The sequence below is a fragment of the Staurois parvus genome, unplaced genomic scaffold (genome assembly GCF_062004578.1).
Source record: "Staurois parvus isolate SC_StPar_1 unplaced genomic scaffold, SC_StPar_1.0 ptg000019l, whole genome shotgun sequence".
In the NCBI taxonomy this organism is placed as follows: Eukaryota; Metazoa; Chordata; class Amphibia; order Anura; family Ranidae; genus Staurois; species Staurois parvus.
This window is the reverse complement of record NW_028317815.1, coordinates 21,494,778-21,519,714: the sequence shown is the minus strand read 5'-3', so window position 1 is coordinate 21,519,714 and position 24,937 is coordinate 21,494,778. Positions and strand designations below refer to the sequence as shown.

General features: G+C 42.7%; 1 protein-coding gene across 2 annotated transcripts in view; it reads right to left on the bottom strand.

Moving 5' to 3' along the window:
* PHTF2 (putative homeodomain transcription factor 2) overlaps nt 1-24,937 on the bottom strand; it is a 182,476-nt gene that overhangs the window by 4,528 nt on the left and 153,011 nt on the right. For both annotated transcript variants that reach the window (XM_089685751.1, XM_089685757.1), the window contains 4 exons: nt 16,799-16,885; nt 11,553-11,708; nt 6,698-6,793; nt 4,769-4,894 (listed from right to left, as the gene is read on the bottom strand). In XM_089685751.1, the coding sequence (XP_089541877.1) occupies nt 4,769-4,894; nt 6,698-6,793; nt 11,553-11,708; nt 16,799-16,885 (465 nt within the window). The remainder of the gene's footprint in view (nt 1-4,768; nt 4,895-6,697; nt 6,794-11,552; nt 11,709-16,798; nt 16,886-24,937) is intronic.

The following is a 24,937-nucleotide window of genomic DNA, read 5'->3' as shown; positions in this document are numbered from 1 at the left end:
CTAATTGAAATGCCAAGTTCCCATTTTCCAGAAGAAAGTCTATGTTGTCAAGGGGGCCCAGTAGATATTTCAAATCTGTGCAGCTTTGTAAAATGATCATTAATTTTAGTGTTTTATCTGTATGACATTTGGGTCCCCTCAGAAGCCTGTCTAAAAAAAAACAAAAAAAAACTCCTAGTTAGCAACCCCCACATCCTGACTTGTTGCTTAGGAGGGTTTAGTCCTGCTTTAAGAAGAGCTAATGTTTACAGCTAAATTGCACCTTAATGGTTGTGAAAAAACACAAAAAAAAAAAAAAACAAGCGATTTCTGATATAGTGATATTCACTTTTCCAAGAACAGGACCAGTATTTTAAGACTCATCTGTTTTAAATGTGGCATACTAGTAGACTGTATGCTAATAAGTGTCCACACTAAGTAAATAGAGGCTTTGGTTGTTTTATTGGCAAAGCATGTTATTCTGCTGGCCCACTGAGCAACATGACAACTCTCTTTTGGCTGTTGATGTCTCCTACTGAATATTGGGAAGGTAGTGCTGGAGTTGAAATCATGCCAAAGATTCAAAGCTGGATACAGTTTAAGGCCTCCAAATGCTTAGCGTGCAAGGGTCAAGGAATTAGAGAGGTCACACATAATTAGACTGTGACTTGTGTGTCAAGTACTGTGTTACTTGACACACAAATGGTGGAACCAGTGTGACGCTACAAATTCTCTAAGATACGCACATCTTTGTGCCATTGAAACAGGCAAGCTATGCAGTAGTTTAACCATTTGCCGCCTGGCCAATGGCCATTTGGCGGACGAAAAAATGCACTAGATTTCCAGGGTGGACGGCATTTGGCATCCTCCCGCACATGCGCAGTTTTCGCGCTTGCAGAGCTGCGCGATCTGTCACCGGCCGTGTACCTCGGATACAGCCGATGACAGATCTGAGTACCGACCCCGTTGCCGGTACCATCTGACCTGCTGTGACCAATCACAGCAGGTCACATGACAGTTGTATACAATGGATGGCTTCATTCGTGCAATCCATTGTATACTAGTGTCTTGTGATTAGCTGTGGCCAAAACAAAACAAAAAATTTACCTGAATGATATCTTCAGTCAGGGTTTTTTTTTTTTTGTTTTGTTTTGGCCACAGCTAATCACATGACATGTGCATGTGATCGCTGTGACCATTCACAGCTAGACACTAGTATACAATGGATTGCACGAATGAAGCCATCCATTGTATACAACTGTCATGTGACCTGCTGTGATTGGTCACAGCAGGTCACATTGTACCGGCAACGGGATCAGTATTTTTTTTTTTTTTTTTTTACACAATTTGCTTATAGCAAAGTAAATCTTTGCTATAAGCAAATTGTGTAAAAAAAAAAAAAAAAAATACTGATCACTTACCCAAAGTAGTACAATGTTACTATGGTAACATTGTACTACTTTGGTCATAGTGAAATATGAAAAAGAATCTTTAAAAAAAATAAAAAAAATGTAATAAAAAATTTAAAATAATAAAAAAAATATATATATTTTTTTTTCATACTGTCACCAGTCAGTGTCCCTGATCACCGCCATGCCAGTTATATGACGACTCTGTACTGCACTGGTGACCGTATGTAAAAAACAAATAGTGAAAATACATTTTTTCATTTTCCGAAGAATTATGACAAAAAAATAAACACAACTTCAAAAAACTCGCCATGCCTCTTATGAAGTACGTCGGACTGTCTACTTAACAAAAGGGGTCATTTGGGGGATATCTGTACTGTTCTGACATTCTTGGACCTCAAGAAATTAGATTGGCTGTCAGTACTTCCGGATTGATCAATTTTCAGATCTATACCATAGTTTGTGAACTCTATAACTTTCCTACAAACTAAAAAATACATCCTAATTTGGATTATTTTCACCAAAGACATGTAGCAGAATACATCTTGGCCTAAATTTATGAAGAACAATTATTTATTTGTAAACTTTTATAACAGAAACAAAAATAAAAACGTGGTTTTTTTTTCAAACTTTTTGGTCTTTTTTTTTTTTAATATAGCAAAAAATAAAAAACCCCAGCGGTGATTAAATACCACCAAAAGAAAGCTCTAGTTGTGTGAAGAAAATGATAAAATTTTAGTTTGGGTACAATGTTGTATGACCGCGCAATTGTCATTCAAAGTGTGAGTGCGCTGAAACCTGAAAAATGACCTGGGCAGGAAGGTGTAAAATTGCCCGGTATTGAATTGGTTAAGCACAGACAAGAAGCAAATAAAAACTAGTTTGCAAATTGTAACATCCAAAATAATTTTGACTGTGCTAGTTTGAAGTCTCTGTACACAGGAAAAAAAGCCTCAAGCTGGTTTGCTGTTGAGAATTTTTATCCCCTGAATTGCATAATAAATGGAAGCACAGAAACCACAGATACAGTAAATAATCCTTCAGGATAATCATGGATTAACACTGAAAAGTTTAAACTTTGTATGGTAAAGGCAAGCTTTGGAAAAACAAAAAACAATTATGTTTGTTTTTCTGTGGAAGAAAAAACGTTTTACCATTAAAAATTAAAGGGAATAAATAGCTTTTTTGTTCACAATTATGTTAGGGACTAAAATAAAATAGTCATCTTTAATTAATTCAGGTAAATAAAAAATACTAATTATTTTATATTCATTGTTTTCAGCCAGCAGGTGAAGTTCTAAATTCCTTTTCACATGTTTACCTGGAGAATTCTAAAATAGGCTGATAATCTCAAAGTAAAAAAAATGCAGTCTTATGAGTTGCCATCACTTTTTGCTGCTTCACTTAAAATAGATGAAAACACTTTATTTTTGCTGGATTATAAATGCATTTTAGAATTGCAAACTGGAACCTCTCATCAATTCAGTTAAAATTTTTTGCAGAGTTTTGTAAATGACAGTCTTCTGTAAAGCTAAATAAAGCTCACCTCCTAGTTTGGTTTGTATTGCATAATTACATTGGTCCAGCTTAGACCCAAGCTAATATATATATTACATACCTGTGGGACTGCTGTAGAAATGAAGAATCACTCTAGTAGTTACTGATAACACGATGATTTCTGGGGTCCTCATAGGACCCCAGAGGGTTACTCGCATGGCACGGTCATCATTAACAGAATGCCTTGTATTTTTCTTCAGTGAATACAAGGCATTTTGTGATTGGATGAGGTGGAAAAGCCGGCAGCGACATCATGATCTCCGCCTCATCCAGTCAGAGAGTACCTTGTATTCACTGAAATGGCAGCCATGCCAAGCAAGCAACCTACTGGATTGACCATGCAGAAGGACAGTCACTAAGGACTGGACACAGAAGATTGCAGACATCACTGTAGTAGCTACAACTACAACAGTGATATTCTGCCTAAATAGCAGTACCACAGGTATTGTACAAGCTGGACTATGCAAACTATGGAATACAGTATATGACTGTGCAATAAAAACCATACTTGGAGTTTAGCTCTAAGACGTACCCTGGTGATCAATCTCACACTTTGCATGTGGAAAATAGAAAGCTGCCTAGGTTCCGATTCTCTAATACAGGGGCCAGCAACATTTCCATATTTAGGGGTCTTTTTGATCAGAATGTGATTTTATCCAAACATTCTTTGTTGGAGAATCTTCCAGGTTAATGGGTTTTAAATGGCAGTGGTTGACTCCCCACCAGAGAATGTTCAGCGAAAGTCACATAATCTGATTTAGAAATACACCCCAAAGTGTCACGTTTACAAACATTAGACAACCAAGGTGACAGCTGTTGTAGTCTTACTTGGTTTTCAGTTTGTGCTCTCACAGTACTGCTAATGGCAAGCTGAACTCATTAAATAATTATTATGTAATACTAGGGTAGTTGGTTCGAATCCCAACCACGGCACCACCTGCCTGGAGTTTGCATGTTCTCCCTTTGTCTGCGTGGGTTTCCTCTCACACTCCAAAGACATGCTGCTAGGTTAGTGGCATCCTGTCTAAATTGGCCCTAGTATGTGTATGTATGAATGTAAGTTAGGGACCTTAGATTGTAATCCTCTTGAGGGTTAGGGACGGATGTGAATGTACAATATATATATATATATATATATATATATATATATATATATATGTAAAGCACTGCATAAATTGACGGCGCTATACAAGTACCTGTAATAAATAAATAAAATAAGTAAATGTAACAAAAAGTTTATCCTGCCATTAACAGCACAACCATGAGTGTAAAAAATGATTAACTTGTGCATACACAAAACATGTTCAGCCCCTATGCATGCTTTTCAGACCTCATATCAGTCAATGTGATGCACGTCAGATGACCCCCAAACATTGAACCTTCAAAAACACAAGATACAGCTGTAGATGTGAGGTGGGTCTTTTCTGCACAGCATGCCAACATACTCAGCAGCAGGGCTTTTAGCGTCCTCAGGGACGAGGGTTGGCCAGACTTTATAACTGAAAGGCATGTGAGCTGATGGGTTCCTAGGTGTATGTGTCAGGGGTTGTCGCTGCCCAATTAAATTTTTATATTCATAATCTAAAAATTCGCTGCACAATCTGTTACATTTTTCACTAAACTGTGTAACCAACCAAGAGACATCTACATTTACTTTAAAATTTTAGGTCTATTTCAAGTGTTTTGCTGAAAAAAAATTGTTTACAGAGATGAGTAGCTGGAGCTCAAACACACAAAGCTGGACTAACAACATTATTAAAAAGAAAGCAAAATTGACCCAAAACTAATAATGAACAATTTTCAGTCACACTGTATGCGCTCACCTTGAGATTAAATCCCAGTAGATCACTAATGACACCAGACACGGCAGACAAGATGACCACCTGGGTGATGTTGTAAAGCAGAGGATTCATAGTCAGACCATATAACCTAAAGGGACTATCCAGCTCCTTAAGAACAAAACACATAATAAAAGATTATTTCAGTAATTGAATATTGCATTGCGAATACAAATGAAATAGCATATTATATCAGTCAATGAAACCAGAAAAAAATGTAATGCATAAGTTAATATTGTGATCAATTATACAGACCTTATTAAAAGTTGCTTAAAGACATATTATTGACCCAATCTGACCCTAACCAACAATCTGATAGGCCTTATATCTGTAGGCACCCCCTACCAAGGCAGACATCTCTTGGTTGAGCATTCTTATGGTCCAAGCCATCAACTAAGTTTGGACTATCCCAGTGGGGTAACCCTGCTTATGCTTGCCACTGTCAGAGTTTAACTGTTGGTCAGCAGGAAGCAAATCCACCTGCCATGATGGGGAAAGAGACAAGTTGGAGGATATGAATAAGAGAACTCTGGAAGCAGGCATCAGATGTTTTTGGACCAGAGGGCTAAGAAGGGCAAGAGTTTCACACACTTGAAAAGTAAGGGCATCCCATTACAAGTAATAGGCCTTTGCTCCAGACCACACCTCTAGACCTGTAAAGCTCCCTGTGGCTAATGCCACACACTGCTAAGCAAAATGAAAGGCGAGTCACATCTTCCAACAGGCAGGGACAGGTGGAAAATGCCTCCTGAAATGTATGCGGATTTGTAAAACATTCAGGATCTGAAAAGAATGCAACAGTTTTTCAGTCTCTGTACAAAAAGCCTTCAAATAAGATGTGTACCGGAAAGGTTTTCATAGTACTGGGGCCTCTCAGGGATCCAAGACTAGTAACAGCATTATTAGAATCTACAGGCTGCTCTTCCAGTTATATAACTGTACGAACTGTGTCTTAAAAAACGTTATGTTTTCATTAAGCCACCTACACATCATCAGAGTCAAATTCACCCGGTAAGGATTTATTAGACTCCTCATCATATAGTGTCTCCACAACAGAAGGCTTAAAGGCACATGCAGCTGCAGGTATGCCAGACGAAGAAGATTCTGGATGGGAAGCCGTTGAAACACACTTAAGGCCTGCAGAGGGATACTGCAAAAGCCCAACAGTCACATTCCAGGCTAGCTCCAGAATCTTCAGTCCAGCAGAGTACAGTACCTGCCTCCAAAGCTATTGCCGAGGATGAATAGCTCTGGATAGCTGCATAGAGAGACCAGCTCAAACAGCGTGTAGATACAGCCTTGACTAAAACAAAAAATAAATAATCTTGCAAAAAGATGAAATTGCTAGTGAATGTAGATGAGGTGCTCTGGAACAAGATAACCTAGAGAATCTCAGATTTAGCATTGTTTATTATAAAAGGGGAGCTAATAAACAGCAGGACATCATCTGCAAATGTCACCAACCTGTGCTCTTTTTTGGCCCACCTTTAAACCCTTTATATTTTGATTTATTTAGTCGAACTGTAGCTAGCAACATCTCTAAAAAAATAATGAACAGTAAAGGGGATGAAGGGTATCCTTGTCTGGTGTCATTTCCTAGTATAAAAACGGGAGAAAAAGCACCAGCTGGGGGCAGAAACAGCAGGAGAAAAGGCTGGAGGCTGCAGGAGAAAAGCAGACAGGGCCCCTGGACATCCACCAGGTCAGGGCAACTTTTTAATTACTTTGTGGATGATCTGGCCTGGGTGATCTGGCCTTGATATACATGGCATGGACTGTGGTAAAGAGAAAGGCTGGAAAACCACAGTAGGGAGAATCTCGACGGAAGCAAGCCCGTTCCCTTTTCCATGTGCTAGAATCTACCACTTATTAAAATATCAAAATCTGTAAGGTAATTGGAAAGGGATTACTTACCTTCAGCAACTTAGTAGCTAATTTTAATACATTGTTGACTAGCGTCAGCTCTTCTTTCTTGTTTGGCTTCTTTTCCATTTTCAAGTACAAATTGATCTGTTTATTAATGACAAATATAAACATTCGTATTGAATTTCAGTGTGTATCGCTACTTTAAAAAAAAAAAAAAAAAAAAAAAAAAAAAAAAAAAAAAAAAAGGTAAGATGGCACTAAAACAGGTCTATAAACGTTTTTCAGTTACCTAGATTAGTGGTTTCTAGCCTAAGTACCCTCGACAGGTCATGTTTCGGGAATTTTCTTAGATAAAATAGTGGTCAAAAATACCAAACCAATGAGATTGATTTAACTATCTCTGCAAGGTGAAGCAAACCCTAAAAATATGTTCTACTGGGGGTACTTGAGGAGTAAGGTTAGAAACCACTGACTTAGATCATAGGATATCTAGTAGTAGGTAAAATAAAACTACCACTAGATTATATGTACAAAAAAAAAAAAAGTTTAAAAAACTGTATGGGTAGTTCAATCACCATTACATAATGAAGGTGTTAACTACGGTTTTGCTAAATATATATATATATAAATAAACTATCTCACAGATGTGCGTACACCTCTCACATTTTTGTAAATATTTTATTATATCTTTTCATGTCACAACACTGAAGAAATGACACTTTGCTACAATGTAAAGTACTGAGTGTACAGCTTCTATAACAGTGTAAATTTGCCCCTCAAAATAACTCAACACGCAGCCATTAATGTCCAAACCGCTGGCAACAAAAGTGAGTACACCCCTAAGTGAAAATGTCTAAATTGGGCCCAATTAGCCATTTTCCCTCCCCGGTGTCATGTGACTCGTTAGTGTTACAAGGTCTCAGGGGTGAATGGGGAGCAGGTGTGTTAAATTTGGTGTTAATCGCTCTCACTCTCTCATACCGGTCACTGGAAGTTCAACATGGCACCTCATGGCAAAAAACTCTCTGAGGATCTGAAAAAAGCATTGTTGCTCTACATAAAGATGGCCTAGGCTATAAGAAGATTGCCAAGACCCTGAAACTGAGCTGCAGCACGACCATACAGCAGTTTAACAGGGCAGGTGCTACTCAAAACAGGCTTCACCATGGTCAACCAAGGGAGTTGAGTGCACGTGCTCCACATCATATCCAGAGGTTGCCTTTGGAAATAGACGTATGAGTGCTGCCAGCATTGCTGCAGAGGTTGAAGGGGTGGCGGGTCAGCCTGTCAGTGCTCAGACCATATGCCGCACACTGCATCAAATTGGTCTGCATGTCTCTTCTAAAGATGATGCACAAGAAAGCCTGCAAACAGTTTGCTGAAGACAAGCAGACTAAGGACATGGATTACTGGAACCATGTCCTGTGGTCTGATGAGACCAAGACAAACTTATTTGGTTCAGATGGTGTCAAGCGTGTGTGGCGGCAACCAGGTGAGGAGTACAAAGACAAGTGTGTCTTGCCTACAGTCAAGCATGGTGGTGGGAGTGTCATAGTCTGGGGCTGCATGAGTGCTGTCAGCACTGGGGAGCTACAGTTCATTGAGGGAACCATGAATGCCAACATGTACTGTGACATACTGAAGCAGAGCATGATACCCTCCCTTCAGAGACTAGACAGAAGGGCAGTATTCCAACATGATAATGACCCAAAACACTCCTCCAAGACGACCACTGCTTTGCTAAAGAGGCTGAGGGTAAAGGTGATGGACTGGCCAAGCATGTCTCCAGACCTAAACCCCATTGAGCATCAGTGGGGCATACTCAAACAGAAGGTGGAGGAGCGCAAGGTCTCTAACATCCACCAGCTTCGTGATGTCGTCATGGGGGAGTGGAAGAGGACTCCAGTGGCAACCTGTGAAGCTCTGGTGAACTCCATGCCCAAGAGGGTTAAGGCAGCGCTGGAAAATAATGGTGGCCACACAAAATATTGACACTTTGAGTCCAATTTGGACATTTTCACTTAGGGGTGTGCTCATGTTTGTTGCCATTGGTTTAGACATTAATGGCTGTGTCTTGAATTATTTTGAGGGGACAGCAAATTTACACTGTTATACAAGCTGAACACTCACTACTTTACATTGTAGCAAAGTGTCATTTCTTCAGTGTTGTCACATGAAAAGAAACATAATATTTACAAAAATGTGAGGAGTGTACTCACTACTGTGAGATACTGTATGTAGACATGGAACGGCTGGGTTAAAGAAGCCACCTGGGAGAGTGGGAAAATGTTTTCAAGAATAATCAAGTCCCATTGTGCTTAACTAACCTTCACTGAAAAACTATACAATATACATTCTGGCAACGTCCTGGTTTGGGAATAAATATGTTTAACAGTGAAAGTATCACAGCCTTAGGCCTGCGGCATTAAAAAACAAAACAAAATAACAAAACTAACAGATCCCTCTATCCCTGTGAACTGCACAGAAGGATGATTCCCCCTGCCAGGCCCCTGCAGTGGCTGTCAGAATACCTGAACAGTGGCTGCATCAAATTAGATTCAGCCAGTGTTTGGCTGACAATTATCCACCTGGGTCAATTTTTCAAATGAAGGATTTCGAGCTGACAGGGGCACCAACAAAGCACATTTTGGCCAGTTCCCTCAAGAACCAGCCCAAATTTGTATAGTGTATGGCCAGTTTAAATCTTCCAACCATAACTAAAAGGTGCCTTTAGAGATTAGAGAACATTAGCCTGCTCAGGTCACTTAATGTCATATTAGGGAATGTTAGTATTTTAGAAGATCCCTTCACAATCCTAGTGGGTGCACCCCAGCTTTTCACCTTTCCTTTTACATAGGCAGAAATAAGCAAGTTCACCCAATGTGCATGTTAATAAACAGATCTCAACTGACCAGTCCATACATATACACTGCAGCTTTGTTGAGGCATATAAATAAAAGTAAGTATGGAAGTGTTACACGGCTTATAATATTAGACTATATTTCCACTATACACAGCAGTTCTGATGTGCATCTGGACAATGGGGCTTAAAGCAAAGATTTGCAGGGCTTCGTTGACTGTCCAGGAAAACAGAGGTATTTGTGAATACCTTCTGTTTTAACCACTTGCCAACTGTGCTATAGCTGAATAAAAGCTACAACGTGGTCGTCTAGTTCTGGGAGGGCGTCTAGCCGATGATACCTGTAATCGCTGTGTCCTTCGGACACAGCTGATCACAAATTATGGTAGAGGGCCAATCACAGTGGCCCTTTACCATGTGATTAGATGTAAGCTGTATCCAATCACAGCTGATCACAATGTAAACACACTTTCCGGTTATTGGCAGTACTTTCCTCATGCTTTCACAATGTTTGGAAAGTACTGCCGATAACCGGCAAGTGTGAAAGGGAACATCTACACTGATTGTCAGTGCAGCCCCAACAATGCCCATTAGTGCTGCCAGTCAGTGCCCTTCAGTGCCGCCTCATTCGTGCCCACCAAAACGTTTTTGTTTTTTAATTTTTGGTCTTTTTTTGTTTGCTTAGGGAAAAAAAACACCCAGTGGTGATTAAATACTACCAAAAGAAAGCTCTATTTGTGTAAAAACAATTATAAAAATGTAATATGGGTACAGTGTTGCATGACCATACAATTGTCAAAGTGCGGCAATGCTGAAAGCTGGCCTGGGCAGGAAGGGGTGAAAGTGCCCTATAGGCAAGTGGTTAAGAAGGCTTTAGAGCCGATTCACAAATATGTGGTGCGGACTGAAGCTCAGGTTTCACAGCTAATTGATACAGTAGATGCTCAGAGGTTCAGGTCAGGTTTACATCAGGTTCAGGACAGGTTTAGATCAGAATTGTATCCTTTTCACACATATGAGGTTTAGAAATGGTTCCCATAGAAGTCAATAGCCTGTAATCCGCACCTGAACGGGACCGGACTGCTCAGAAATCGTACAAGATTCTTTTTTCAATCCACGCTGAATCCGCACTGCCAGTGCACAAGACATATGTGAACAGCAGGCACCATAAGAAGAAATGTTATTTCACATGTCATGCAGATTGGATGAGGGTCAAACCACAACCCAACCGCACGCACATATGCGAAACACCACTGAATGTGCTACGTCCGAAATAGAGTGAGGGCTTTATGATTACTTTAGTCCCTTTTTCAGCATAAAGAGAAAGATACTACACCCAGATGGATTCCCCATGGAGGCAGGCTGATGGTGCTCCTGCTCAAAGTGTCTTCCCAACACTGAAGCAACTTGACTATAACTAAGACTTGTTGCTGAAACGCGTAAGCCAGTTTTCCGTGTACACTCTACTCAATGTAATAAAAGTAATTCTTCGGAAGGATGAGTTGCCAGTTCTTCACTCCTTACTTTTACTTTTCATTTTCACCATATGTATGGTTACATTGCCCTGCTGGGTACCAAACCATGGTTTCCATGCACTGCACTGATGGTCAAAAAGTCTGAAACATCTTAATGCAGTTTGAAAAAAAATGGCTCTATAACATTAGGCTATAGTTGTATTATTCACCATAAGTTTTGTATGTGCATTTGGCCAATGGAGCATAAAGCAATGATTTACATTACTCCACCTGCTCTCTAGAAATGAGCAACAATTTCCTTATTTTAATGCAATGTGAATACCTTCTATTTTAAAAAGGCTACGCACTGACAGGAGTGGGGTCTTTTTGACTGCTTCAGTCCCTTATAACCTGTATGACTATACTATCATAGAAATTACACATCAAAGACTAGACTTCAGCCCTAAATAGGGATTCTACTTATGTTTATAAGGGAACTATGGGAGATGTAAATCCGTTGTTATTACGTAAAGAAGTCCCAATCAAATGAAGGATTTTCTTAAGAAACATACTGAAATTTGTAACTCACCTGTTCGGTCAACAATATTGAGGTATTGCTATATTTTTTGCTGGTTTCTGATCCAAGTGTAACAAATCTCAATAAAAAGAGTGTTAAGGAAATGCACCAGATTACTAGTTCCCAGTTGTAGTGACAATCCAGAAACGTTTCATGAATATGTAGAAGCTAAAACAAATAAAAACATTTAGAGCACATTTAAAAACAAACAAATAAAATAGAATACATTTTATCTGTGAAAAAAAAAAAATTAAATATGTACAAACTGATTTACTAATCAGACCAATCCAGCAAATCTAATCTTATATTTGAATCATCTGAAAATGATCCTTGAAAACTAAATTTATTCAGGGAAGCCTACCCAACCTCAACCTAAAAAGCTGTACTTGATTCACCTCCATCAGATCATCCCCTACAGCTATAACCTTTTGTACCCTCCCTTTAGATTGTAACCTCCATTAAAAACAGGGCATTCCTATTCCTTCTGTATTGTAACTGTACTGTCTCCCCTATATTGCAAAGCACTGAGCAAACTGCTGGCACTGTATAAAACATGTATAATAATAATCTGAAAATGACCAATCGACAGAGGTTCAGACAATTCAATAATATAAATAACTAAGATTAATGAACTGTATGATTAGCAATAGGTTAGAAAAATATATAGGATGGACTGAAAACTTGCAAATTTACGAAAAAAAGAAAAGGATTCACCAAAGTTGACAAATTTGTAAATTGAGCTCTCTGCAATAAAAGACAGTTTATACACACCTGTCCCAGCACTCAATTATTTTGTATTCACAGTCTTCTAGAGCTATAGCCGCTGAAAATCTTTTAGCATAACATCAATACATTTTGGGAAATATTTCCCTCATGTGTGAGTCAGAAGGATATTGTCAACAGTAGCCTTAATTATCCTACAGAGAGAGTACTTTAAGCCTGTGGCTCTAAAAAAAAAAAAGACATGTAAAAATAGCACTTTCCATTTAGGACATTAGTCTAAAACAGTGGTTTTCGAACACCAGGCTGCACTGAAACACTCAGCATGTGCTGTGGTAATGAGACCTTAAAGTGTAACTAAAGGAAATTTTTTTCCGCTTAGTTCTGGATAGAGAGGAGGGATGAAATCATCTGTCAGGTTTTATTCCCATCTGTCTGTGCACTTGCAAATCATGCAAAGCTACATTCCTGTAAATATATCTATCCTACTCACTAGATGGCAGGCTTCAAATTTAGCATTACCAGATTAAAATACTGGGGCTTTCAAATACTTGGTTTATCAATAGTGTTTCTCTATCTGTGCAGTTAAAAAGAAAACAAAAGGATAATGTCTATACAAAATAAACTTCCATAATAGATGCAGAAAGAAATATGGGCATCGGTACTGCTGACTGATTCTAAACCTTTAGATGCTGGATCCTATTTTTTTTCTTTTTGTACACAATAAAATGTGCAATTTAGGCCTGAAGATTATTCAAAACCCCCAAACTAATTGTTTTCTGTAAACAGAGACCCTATAAAATAAAATTGTGGTAGCTGCAATGTTTATGTCTTGTGATAATTGCACTATTCATCAAATCTATAATTTCAGTAAAATAATACACTCAATAAATTTAAGTGTGTACAGATACAACACAATCCCCAATGTTTTAGTAAAATATAAGAAATGAAGTTGTGTTAAGTAAATAGATAACATATATGTGTAGCCTCAAAAATGCGTGTGCCAGTGAAACAAAAAATGATGGTATTCATAGGTGATGCTTTAAAGGCCTTTACAGCTGATCAATTTAGAGCGAACCTTCATTAAAATCTAGAAGTGTTTGGGTGGCCAGCCAGACAGTGCAACTGCCACTGATGTAATAGATCAGAGGCAGCAAAAGGGTTACAGGTGCAATTGTCACCTCATTACTTAGAGTGATATTAACCGCTTCCCCGCCACCCTATAGCATAAATACTGCTACAGGGCGGCAGGGGCGTGCAAAAATCATGTATAAATACGTGATTTTGTATTTCCTGGTAGGGGGTGTATGCGATCCGCGCACGCGCCCTACCTGTGCCGCCATTGATGTCAATCACCGGGTCTTGGCTGGTGATTACCCGCTGACGCCCGATGATTACCGAGGATCCCTGATGGGGAGGAGGGCTGCTTTTGTTTACCAACAGTCCTTCGCCCTGTCAGTTCTGGCACACTGCTCTGGATGGCTGCGCACAGCACAGCCATCCAAAGCAGTGTGATTACAGTGAAGCTCCAACATACCGCCCCCCAGTTAAACACTCCCAGCACACAGTTAACCCTTTGATCGCCCCTCAAGTTAACCCCTTCCTACCATTTGAACAGTGTCAGTGCTTTTTATTAACACTGATCTCTGTATTGGTGTCACTGGGGATGTCAGTGACACCAAGTCAGTTACCCCCAGTGTCAGAATGACCACCGCAGTCCCGCTATAAGTCGCTGATCACTGCCATTACTAGTTAAAAAAAAAAATCCAATATATATACCATCATTTGTAAACGCTATAACTTTCACGTAAACCCATTCATTTACTTGTATTGGGATTTTTTAAGCAAAGATATGTAGCAGAATACATTTTGGCCTAAATTTATGATGAAATTTGATTTTAAATTTTTTTTTTTACTGGACATGTTTAATAGCAAAAAGTCAAAAATATTTTTTTTTTCTCAAAATTGTTGGTTTTTGTGTATTTTTTATTTTTTGCACTATAGAAAAAAAAAAAAAGACGCTGAAAGACCACCAAAAGAAAGCTTAATTTGTGGGAAAAAAAGGACGTACATTTCATTTGGGTGCAGCATTTAATGACCGCGCAATTGTCAGTTAAAATACCGCAGCACAGTATTGCAAAAAATGGCCTGGTCAGGAAGGGGGGTAAATCCTCAGGAGGGCAAGTGGTTAAAGGCACTCTTTTTTAAAATTTAAAATAACAAACATGTTATACTTCTCTGCTATGTGAAGTGACTTTGTATAGAGCAGCCCCGATCCTCCTCTTCTCGGGTCCCCCAATCCAGTCAAGTGACTATGCTGAGATAATGTTATCAGTCTGCTGCAGCTAAGAGGAAACAGCTCCTCATCCTCCCTTTCCCTAAAGATTAGACTGCAACTTTGTAATTCTGTAGCAAGTCATAAGGTGAGAGGCTGCAGTCAGGACGCAAGCCAGGGAACTTGTGGACACAGCCACAAACAGCCCGAGCAGCAGAGTTTACATGCCTGTGTCATCTGAGCTAGAATCTCTGACCTGGTGTAGATGCTGACCTTAGATGGTGCCTGTTAAATCTAAATTATGATTCGGCATTTATATTGATGGCAAGCTTGCAAAATATTTGGTTTTTATGATTAGTCATAATTAATATTAATATATGTAAGTGGTCTGTGACAAATGGTAGTATTTACTATTCTTCAATTATAGCTGAGACCAAAAGATATACAAGTTAAGCTGAAATAGTATATACCAGTTGAAAGTTGAGTAGACTATATTTAGAGATAGTTGGTTAAAAGTATTTGGTAGTTATGTCAAGGTTATTAGAAGTGATTTACTATTACAGTACGTATTTTAATAATAATCTGTGTGTATTTAGTATACGTTTCTAACATTGATACATATATAGTTTAGTGATTATACATTGATATGTTCTTAAGCTATAATTATTCTTTATATATAGCTGAGGGTTACATCATTGGTACATCAGCATACATATGTTCCTGTCCATCAAACATCATATGTATAGCATCTTTCCCTTTTATGAATTGGCTTTGCTAAGCAGTAATACTTTCCATAGAAGGTATTAAGATCACGAAGTATGACGTACATTTGCCTCTTAAAAGTGCATGAGACACAGAGACAGGGGAACACACACTCACTCACACACTAACATGACACTCTAGCATACACACGTCTGAGATGCTGGAACAGGTGCTGCAAGACCAGATCATCATCTCCATCTACTTCCGGCTTCTTTACAAAGTCTAGAAGGACAGCATTAAGGACAAGGACATGGAGCATCGCACATGGCCAGGACAGCCATGACAGATAATGGTGACTTTGTTTTAAACCTAGTAGTTGTCATTTTTACAATAGTTTTATCTACATGGAACTGTTCATAATACGCTTTACATTGTTATTTGACACCATTGTGTGATAAAATAAAATCACACTTCATTTTTTATTTCAATGGCTCTTTCATTCATAATCGCCTCAAGACACTAGAAGAAGTATTATATGTGTCTAAAAATCCAACAGTGCCTGAACAAAGCCAGCTATGTTCTGGAGATAAAGGCAGAAAAAGGCAACGTGCAATGAAAGACTGATTTCTGTGATGAGTATTCATCCTTGTTACCCTTATAGCATGGGTGTCAAACTGGCAGCCCTCCAGCTGCTGACAAACTACAAGTCCCATGAGGCCCTGCAAGATTGACAGTTACAAGGCAGAGGCATAATGGGACTTGTAATTTCACAACAGATGGAGGGCCACCAGTTTGACACCCTTCCCTTATAGCATGCCTGCAATTAACTGACTTATGCAGACAGCAATCTCAGAAGCCAGACCTGCCTCCCCTCCCCCAGCAGGTGACGGACAGCCTAAGCTATCCTTTCCTTTTCATGTCCTTTTCTGCCACTCAGGTCTCAGATAACACTGAGCTCCCCTCACTAGTCTGCGCAGTGTTTGATGTCAGATCACTACTTCCTGCTTCCTGGAGATGAGAAAAAAAATCTTTGATACGTGTGTTTTAGAAGGTTGTAGAGGAGAGATATCTGCACATAAAGAGGTACAACTCATGCAGTAGGATGTGTAACCTCTGTATATCACATGAGGCTAGTCACTTTAGTGGGTATATATAAGGGTTTACAACCAGGAAGGTCCTCTAGGGCAGGAAAGCCATAAAGAAGAGAAAATGGCACACTGTGGAAAAGTAGTACAGACTTATTTTATAAAGAGTGCTAATTGTGTGTTTTAATCAATAGCAATCAAAGATCATCATGCACTGGCATGACAGTAAGTTCAGATTGGCTGAACTGAGGATTGGCACTTTTTTTTTAAATAATGCAGACAAAGGCAAGCTTTACAGTGCCCTGACAATGGTGTAACAAGCAAGTCAACTGTCTCCTAAACCAATTTTTCATTTTCTAACCTTCAATAGGTAAATTTAAGGAGCATGTGGACTGTTTTTTCCTGGACTTCTTTATTTTATTCTGTTACAAGAACATATTTAGTCAGATGAGGGCATACATAAAAATAGATCTCACCTGTGCACAGCATATGAATACTACTGATATAGTCAATAGGAAAGCTGATGAAACGATTACATCAACAGAACGCTGAGGGCCTCGGCGCTGAAAGGAAAAGGATAAAATTATTTTCATCTGGCTTTAAAAAAGTGTTATGCAATTAACCTGAAGTCTGCTTTCCAAACTTGAAAGCCAGCAGTGGAAAAACGCATCACAATCAGTGCTGTGAGAATTACCAATTATGCATTTAACATTCATTGCATGTCATATTTACAACTTAAACACAGGAGAATTACTGCACAAAACATTTATTTTGGTTGATACAAAAACATTAAAAACAGGGGTGCCCAACCCACGGCCTGCATGTGGATGAAAATGGCTATGAATGCAGTCCAACACAGTCGTAAATGTACTTAATGTTGATTTTTGGGAAATTTTTTGTAAAAAATGTGTTTATACTTAAAGTGGTTGCAAACCCAAAAAAACCAAATTGAAATGACCAGTCTACCTCACACAGCAGAAGTCATTTGTCCGTAGTCTGGCCAAGAAAAGAGCAGCCAGTGATCTGAAATTCTCTCCGCTTTCCTATGATAAAAAAAACCCAACACAGGAAAAAAAAAAAGTCACCACACCCCCTCTCCTGTGATTGACAGACTAATTAGGAGTCTCATGCATGAGCATGAGAGAAGGGGGCATGTGTCCTGCAGCCATCCATACAGATCACTCCCGAAATAACCTAGCCCAAGAATTACTCAGTGGACCGTGCTGACACTATGTGCTTATCTCTACTAAGGGGGGGGGGGGGCTAGGATACATGCTTTCACAGGTCATCATTATAAACTAATGGGGGGGGTCAAACGGACACACTGTGATTTAACCCCACAGCAGGGAGAAAGCCGAGCTGGAGGATCACAATTACCCCTCAATGACTGGCCACTTTTACTGAGTAACTAATGGGTGTTACTTGAAAGTAGGGCACTACAGTAAAAGTGCCCAACCATTGAGGGGTTAATTGTGATCCTTCTGCTAGGCTCCCTCCCCAGGAGCTGTGGGATTGTTTGGCTCCCTTTGTTGATAATGATTACCTGTGAAAGCATGTATCCCCACCCTCCTCCTCCTCCCTTAGTAGAGATAAGCACATAGTGTCAGCAAGGTCCCACTCGCGACAGTTGCTCAGCTCCCTTCAACCTCAAAGTCTGCAGTCTCCGGTTCCTCAAATGCTGTCCAGTGTTTATGGGGATACCGATTTTCTCAGTCTCTTCAGGGTGGAGCTGACTCCTATTTAGTCTGTCAGTCACAGGAGAGGGGATGTGGCAACACAAATTTTCTTCCTGTGTCGGGTTTTTCACTGTAGGAAAGCAGAGGATTTCTGGCTGCTCCTTTTTTTGACCAGACTAGGGACAGGTGACTTCTGCTGCTATGCTGTGTAAGGTAGACTGGTCATCTGGATGTTTTGGGTTTACAACCACTTTAATGAACACATGCAACTGATGAAAAATTTGACTCTCTTTACTGAACTTTTATCTTCCAAAGAAAAAACATCCCACTCTTCACAATCACACTTTATTCATGCTATCAGTTTTCGGCAGCATCTATATTTGTGAGTGACTATTTTCAAGGATGAAGCACACAAAGAACAAAATTAGAACCATTGAGAATTGCTACTACATCCATCAAACCAGATATTGATGTGTTAAATTTACCAAAAACATTTTTAAATATCACACATGGATTTATGTAGCCCTCTTTTACTTTTATAATAAAAAATATTACAAAAAAAATAGTTTTATTACTCAGATAAATACATTATCAATGATCGTTAACTTGTGATCTGCCAGACTTTCTACTCATCGGCTATCCTTATTGTTAGTGCATTTCATGTGTTGCCCAAAAAAAATACTCTTTTTCCAATGTGGTCCAGGAAAGTCAAATGGTTGAACACCCCTGCGTTCATGCCGCAGTATTACCCAACTACCAAAGGTAATCTGCCAAAACTGAAGATGACACAGATGTGCAGCAAAATAGGCAAGAAATTAATGTTTACCTTCTTTTTATTGACAACACTAACTGTAGTAGTGAGATTGATTCAATTTTAACCAAACCTCAAATATTACCATAGGTAATACCAAACCCTCAAGTAAAGAGCTGGTAAACATCTTTGTATCTTTTAAATTTACAACCTAAAAAATGTTGACATCTGAAAAGAAGTAACATGCTATAAAAAGACAACCTACTCCCAACTTATTGTAAGTGTACCCTTAACCCTAACAAAGAACTTTTACTGGTTTCCTTTTTGCCTGTTAAATACCCATTGAATGCATTCTGTTTCTATTTAATAAGAACAGAAAAAAAACTGCTATCGTGTCAGAAATTTTGAGATATACTGGGTCCTATTCAGCTGTCCCGTTACCTTTTCTTAGCAATCTAAGGCCCCACACTTGAGTGTTTTTCTGCTTCTTTCCCTGCACCTGACTATGCCTAACTATACAGAATCCCATTCTTTCTAAAAATGTCCCCGTTCACACTTGTATGCTCAATCACCCTACGCTCAAAAAAGTACATGAAAAGTACATGCAGCGTCTTTGATTCCATACACTTTAACTGGACTGTAAACGCGTGATACACATTTTTTTACAGACCTTGTAGCAAGCTTGTGGCGCCACTCAAAGCTGGACAGAAGTGTAATCACCCCACCAGCAGAGAAAGAGGTAAGCAGCGTCCCAAGTGATACCAGAGACATACTGAATGTGAGGAGGGGTGGGATCCGCTCTACTGATCCTCAGGAGTCAAATAGAAAGCGATGTAAGCCTCTGTGACCAAGCCACCCGATGGGAGGGGCGAAATGCATCAGAGGGTGTGGCCAGAGTGACCGCTGAGGCCAGCTAGAGCTTACATCACTTTCTATTTGACTCCTGGGGTTCGGTACAGGGGCACCCACCATGGGATGGGACACAGTCTATGACTGATCAGTGTACCAGCTTGCTGCCAGTACCATGTGACTGCTATGACCAATCACAGCAAGTCAAAAGACAATTACAAACAACGGATGGGTTCCCTTCATGCCACCCATTGTGTACAATTTATATATAGGTAGATAGATAGATATAGATATACACACACACCATAGTTTGGGGACTCCATAACTTTCCTATGGACTAAAAAATATCCAAGGATTTGGGTTATTTTTACCAAGGAAATATATCAGAATATATTCTTGCCTAAATTTAACAATTGAACAATTCTTTATTTGCAAAATTTTATAACAAATGAAAAAAAAAAATGTTTCCCCCAATTTTTAGTCTTTTTTTCGTTTATTTGGCAAAAATTAAAAACTCCATAAAATCCTTTTCATGAAGTCCATAGGAAGTCACATACTGTTGGGTTACACTGCTGCCTAGAGAAAGACTTGACACTGGGAAAAAAAATCTGTAGGCAAGCCAGATAAACCATCTTCTACCCAGCATGCCTCAATCTGAAGCAAGCAGTCCCAAAGAGCATGGTCAGGACCACACAGAAAAGTGGGTCCTATGTCCCTCAATTGACTCCAACAAAAGGTTTTTACAGCAAGTACAAAAATCCAGTTTTTCACGTCCAGTTAAGAACAGAGAAAGTTATAGTATTGGGACATCCAAATACAGTCCAAATGAGAGGTTAGCAAATAGCAACAACCAAGAGCCTGCATCCCAAGAGCCACCTAAAAGGACCAATGCCCGGAGTCTGACAGCAGATGAGGTCGAACCCCCTGATGAATGCAGGAACCTGCCAGTACAACCAGATGTAGGACATGGAGAATCAACCCAATGCTCTAGACCAGCGGTTCTCAACCTGGGGGTCGAACGACCATTTCCCAGGGGTCGCCTAAGACCATCGGAAAACACATATTTCCGATGGTCTTAGGAACCGAGACACCGCTGCAGTCTCCGGCGATGTGTGGGCGGGATGATACGCTGCTGTCACCTGGCCACACCTCCGGGATCGCTCAGCAGCTCCGCCTCCTCGCCGCTGATTGGCCACCGGAACTGTAGCTCAGGAGAGGCACACAGGCGGCCAATCACCGGCGAGGAGGTGGAGCTTGGAGAGGAGGAGCCGAGCGGCAGCGCGTGTACATCAAAGAAGACCGAGGGAGCTGCCGGAGCGAGTGAAGAGGAGAGCGGCCAGAGAAGGAAGACAGCTGACAGGTAAGTGAGCGAGCCCAGGCTGGAGCAGGGGTCAGCAAAGTAAGTATCATTGGTGTCAGTGGGAGGAATAGTGCCCCATCATTTGTGTCACTAATACCAACGATGGGGCACTATTCCTCCCCCCACTGATACCAACGATGGGGCACTATTCCTCCCCCCACTGACACCAACGATGGGGCACTATTCCTCCCCCCACTGACACCAACGATGGGGCACTATTCCTCCCCCCACTGACACCAACGATGGGGCACTATTCCTTCCCCCACTGACACCAACGATGGGGCACTATTCCTCCCCCCACTGACACCAACGATGGGGCACTATTCCTCCCCCCACTGACACCAACGATGGGGCACTATTCCTCCCCCCACTGACACCAACGATGGGGCACTATTCCTCCCCCCACTGACACCAACGATGGGGCACTATTCCTCCCCCCACTGACACCAACGATGGGGCACTATTCCTCCCCCCACTGACACCAACGATGGGGCACTATTCCTCCCCCCACTGACACCAACGATGGGGCACTATTCCTCCCCCCACTGACACCAACGATGGGGCACTATTCCTCCCCCCACTGACACCAACGATGGGGCACTATTCCTCCCCCCACTGACACCAACGATGGGGCACTATTCCTCCCCCCACTGACACCAACGATGGGGCACTATTCCTCCCCCCACTGACACCAACGATGGGGCACTATTCCTCCCCCCACTGACACCAACGATGGGGCACTATTCCTCCCCCCACTGACACCAACGATGGGGCACTATTCCTCCCCCCACTGACACCAACGATGGGGCACTATTCCTCCCCCCACTGACACCAACGATGGGGCACTATTCCTCCCCCCACTGACACCAACGATGGGGCACTATTCCTCCCCCCACTGACACCAACGATGGGGCACTATTCCTCCCCCCACTGACACCAACGATGGGGCACTATTCCTCCCCCCACTGACACCAACGATGGGGCACTATTCCTCCCCCCACTGACACCAACGATGGGGCACTATTCCTCCCCCCACTGACACCAACGATGGGGCACTATTCCTCCCCCCACTGACACCAACGATGGGGCACTATTCCTCCCCCCACTGACACCAACGATGGGGCACTATTCCTCCCCCCACTGACACCAACGATGGGGCACTATTCCTCCCCCCACTGACACCAACGATGGGGCACTATTCCTCCCCCCACTGACACCAACGATGGGGCACTATTCCTCCCCCCACTGACACCAACGATGGGGCACTATTCCTCCCCCCACTGACACCAACGATGGGGCACTATTCCTCCCCCCACTGACACCAACGATGGGGCACTATTCCTCCCCCCACTGACACCAACGATGGGGCACTATTCCTCCCCCCACTGACACCAACGATGGGGCACTATTCCTCCCCCCACTGACACCAACGATGGGGCACTATTCCTCCCCCCACTGACACCAACGATGGGGCACTATTCCTCCCCCCACTGACACCAACGATGGGGCACTATTCCTCCCCCAACTGACACCAACGATGGGGCACTATTCCTCCCCCCACTGACACCAACGATGGGGCACTATTCCTCCCCCCACTGACACCAACGATGGGGCACTATTCCTCCCCCCACTGACACCAACGATGGGGCACTATTCCCCCCCCCCTGACCCCAATGATGGGGCACCATTCCTCCCACTGACACCAATGATGGGGCACCATTCCTCCCACTGACACCAGTGATGGGGCACTACTCCCACTGACACCAGTGATGGGGCACTACTCCCCCCACTGACACCAGTGATGGGGCACTGTTCCTCCCACTGACACCAATGATGGGGCACTACTCCCCCCCACTGACACCAATGATGGGGCACTATTCCTCCCACTGACACCAATGATGTGGCACTATTCCTCCCACTGACACCAGTGATGGAGCACTACTCCTCCCACTGACACCAGTGATGGGGCACTACTCCCCCCACTGACACCAGTGATGGAGCACTACTCCCCCCACTGACACCAATGATGGGGCACTACTCCCCCCACTGACACCAATGATGGGGCACTACTCCCCCCACTGACACCAATGATGGGGCACTACTCCTTCCACTGACACCAATGATGGGGCACTACTCCTCCCACTGACACCAATGATGGGGCACTACTCCTCCCACTGACACCAGTGATGGGGCACTATTCCTCCCACTGACACCAGTGATGTGGCACTATTCCTCCCACTGACACCAGTGATGGGGCACTACTCCTCCCACTGACACCAGTGATGGGGCACTACTCCTCCCACTGACACCAGTGATGGGGCACTATTCCTCCCACTGACACCAATGATGTGGCACTATTCCTCCCACTGACACCAGTGATGGAGCACTACTCCTCCCACTGACACCAGTGATGGGGCACTACTCCCCCCACTGACACCAGTGATGGGGCACTACTCCCCCCACTGACACCAGTGATGGGGCACTACTCCTTCCACTGACACCAATGATGGGGCACTACTCCTCCCACTGACACCAATGATGGGGCACTACTCCTCCCACTGACACCAATGATGGGGCACTATTCCTCCCACTGACACCAGTGATGTGGCACTATTCCTCCCACTGACACCAGTGATGGGGCACTACTCCTCCCACTGACACCAGTGATGGGGCACTACTCCTCCCACTGACACCAGTGATGGGGCACTACTCCCCCCACTGACACCAGTGATGGAGCACTACTCCCCCCACTGACACCAATGATGGGGCACTACTCCCCCCACTGACACCAATGATGGGGCACTACTCCTCCCACTGACACCAACGATGGGGCACTATTCCTCCCACTGACACCAACGATGGGGCACTATTCCTCCCACTGACTCCAACGATGGGGCACTATTCCTCCCACTGACACCAACGATGGGGCACTATTCCTCCCACTGACACCAACGATGGGGCACTATTCCTCCCACTGATACCAACGATGGGGCACTATTCCTCCCACTGACACCAACGATGGGGCACTATTCCTCCCCCCACTGACACCAACGATGGGGCACTATTCCTCCCCCCACTGACACCAACGATGGGGCACTATTCCTCCCCCCACTGACACCCACGATGGGGCACTATTCCTCCCTCCACTGACACCAACGATGGGGCACTATTCCTCCCCCCACTGACACCAACGATGGGGCACTATTCCTCCCCCCACTGACACCAACGATGGGGCACTATTTCCCCCCCCCCTGACCCCAATGATGGGGCACTATTCTCCCCTCCACCACACTGACATCAATGATCGGGCACTATTCCTCCCACTGACACCAATGATGGGGCACTATTCCTCCCACTGACACCAGTGATGTGGCACTATTCCTCCCACTGACACCAGTGATGGGGCACTACTCCTCCCACTGACACCAGTGATGGGGCACTACTCCCCCCACTGACACCAGTGATGGAGCACTACTCCCCCCACTGACACCAATGATGGGGCACTACTCCCCCCACTGACACCAATGATGGGGCACTACTCCCCCCACTGACACCAATGATGGGGCACTACTCCTCCCACTGACACCAATGATGGGGCACTACTCCTCCCACTGACACCAATGATGGGGCACTACTCCTCCCACTGACACCAATGATGGGGCACTATTCCTCCCACTGACACCAATGATGTGGCACTATTCCTCCCACTGACACCAGTGATGGGGCACTACTCCTCCCACTGACACCAGTGATGGGGCACTACTCCCCCCACTGACACCAGTGATGGGGCACTACTCCCCCCACTGACACCAATGATGGGGCACTACTCCCCCCACTGACACCAATGATGGGGCACTACTCCTCCCACTGACACCAATGATGGGGCACTACTCCTCCCACTGACACCAATGATGGGGCACTATTCCTCCCACTGACACCAACGATGGGGCACTATTCCTCCCACTGATACCAACGATGG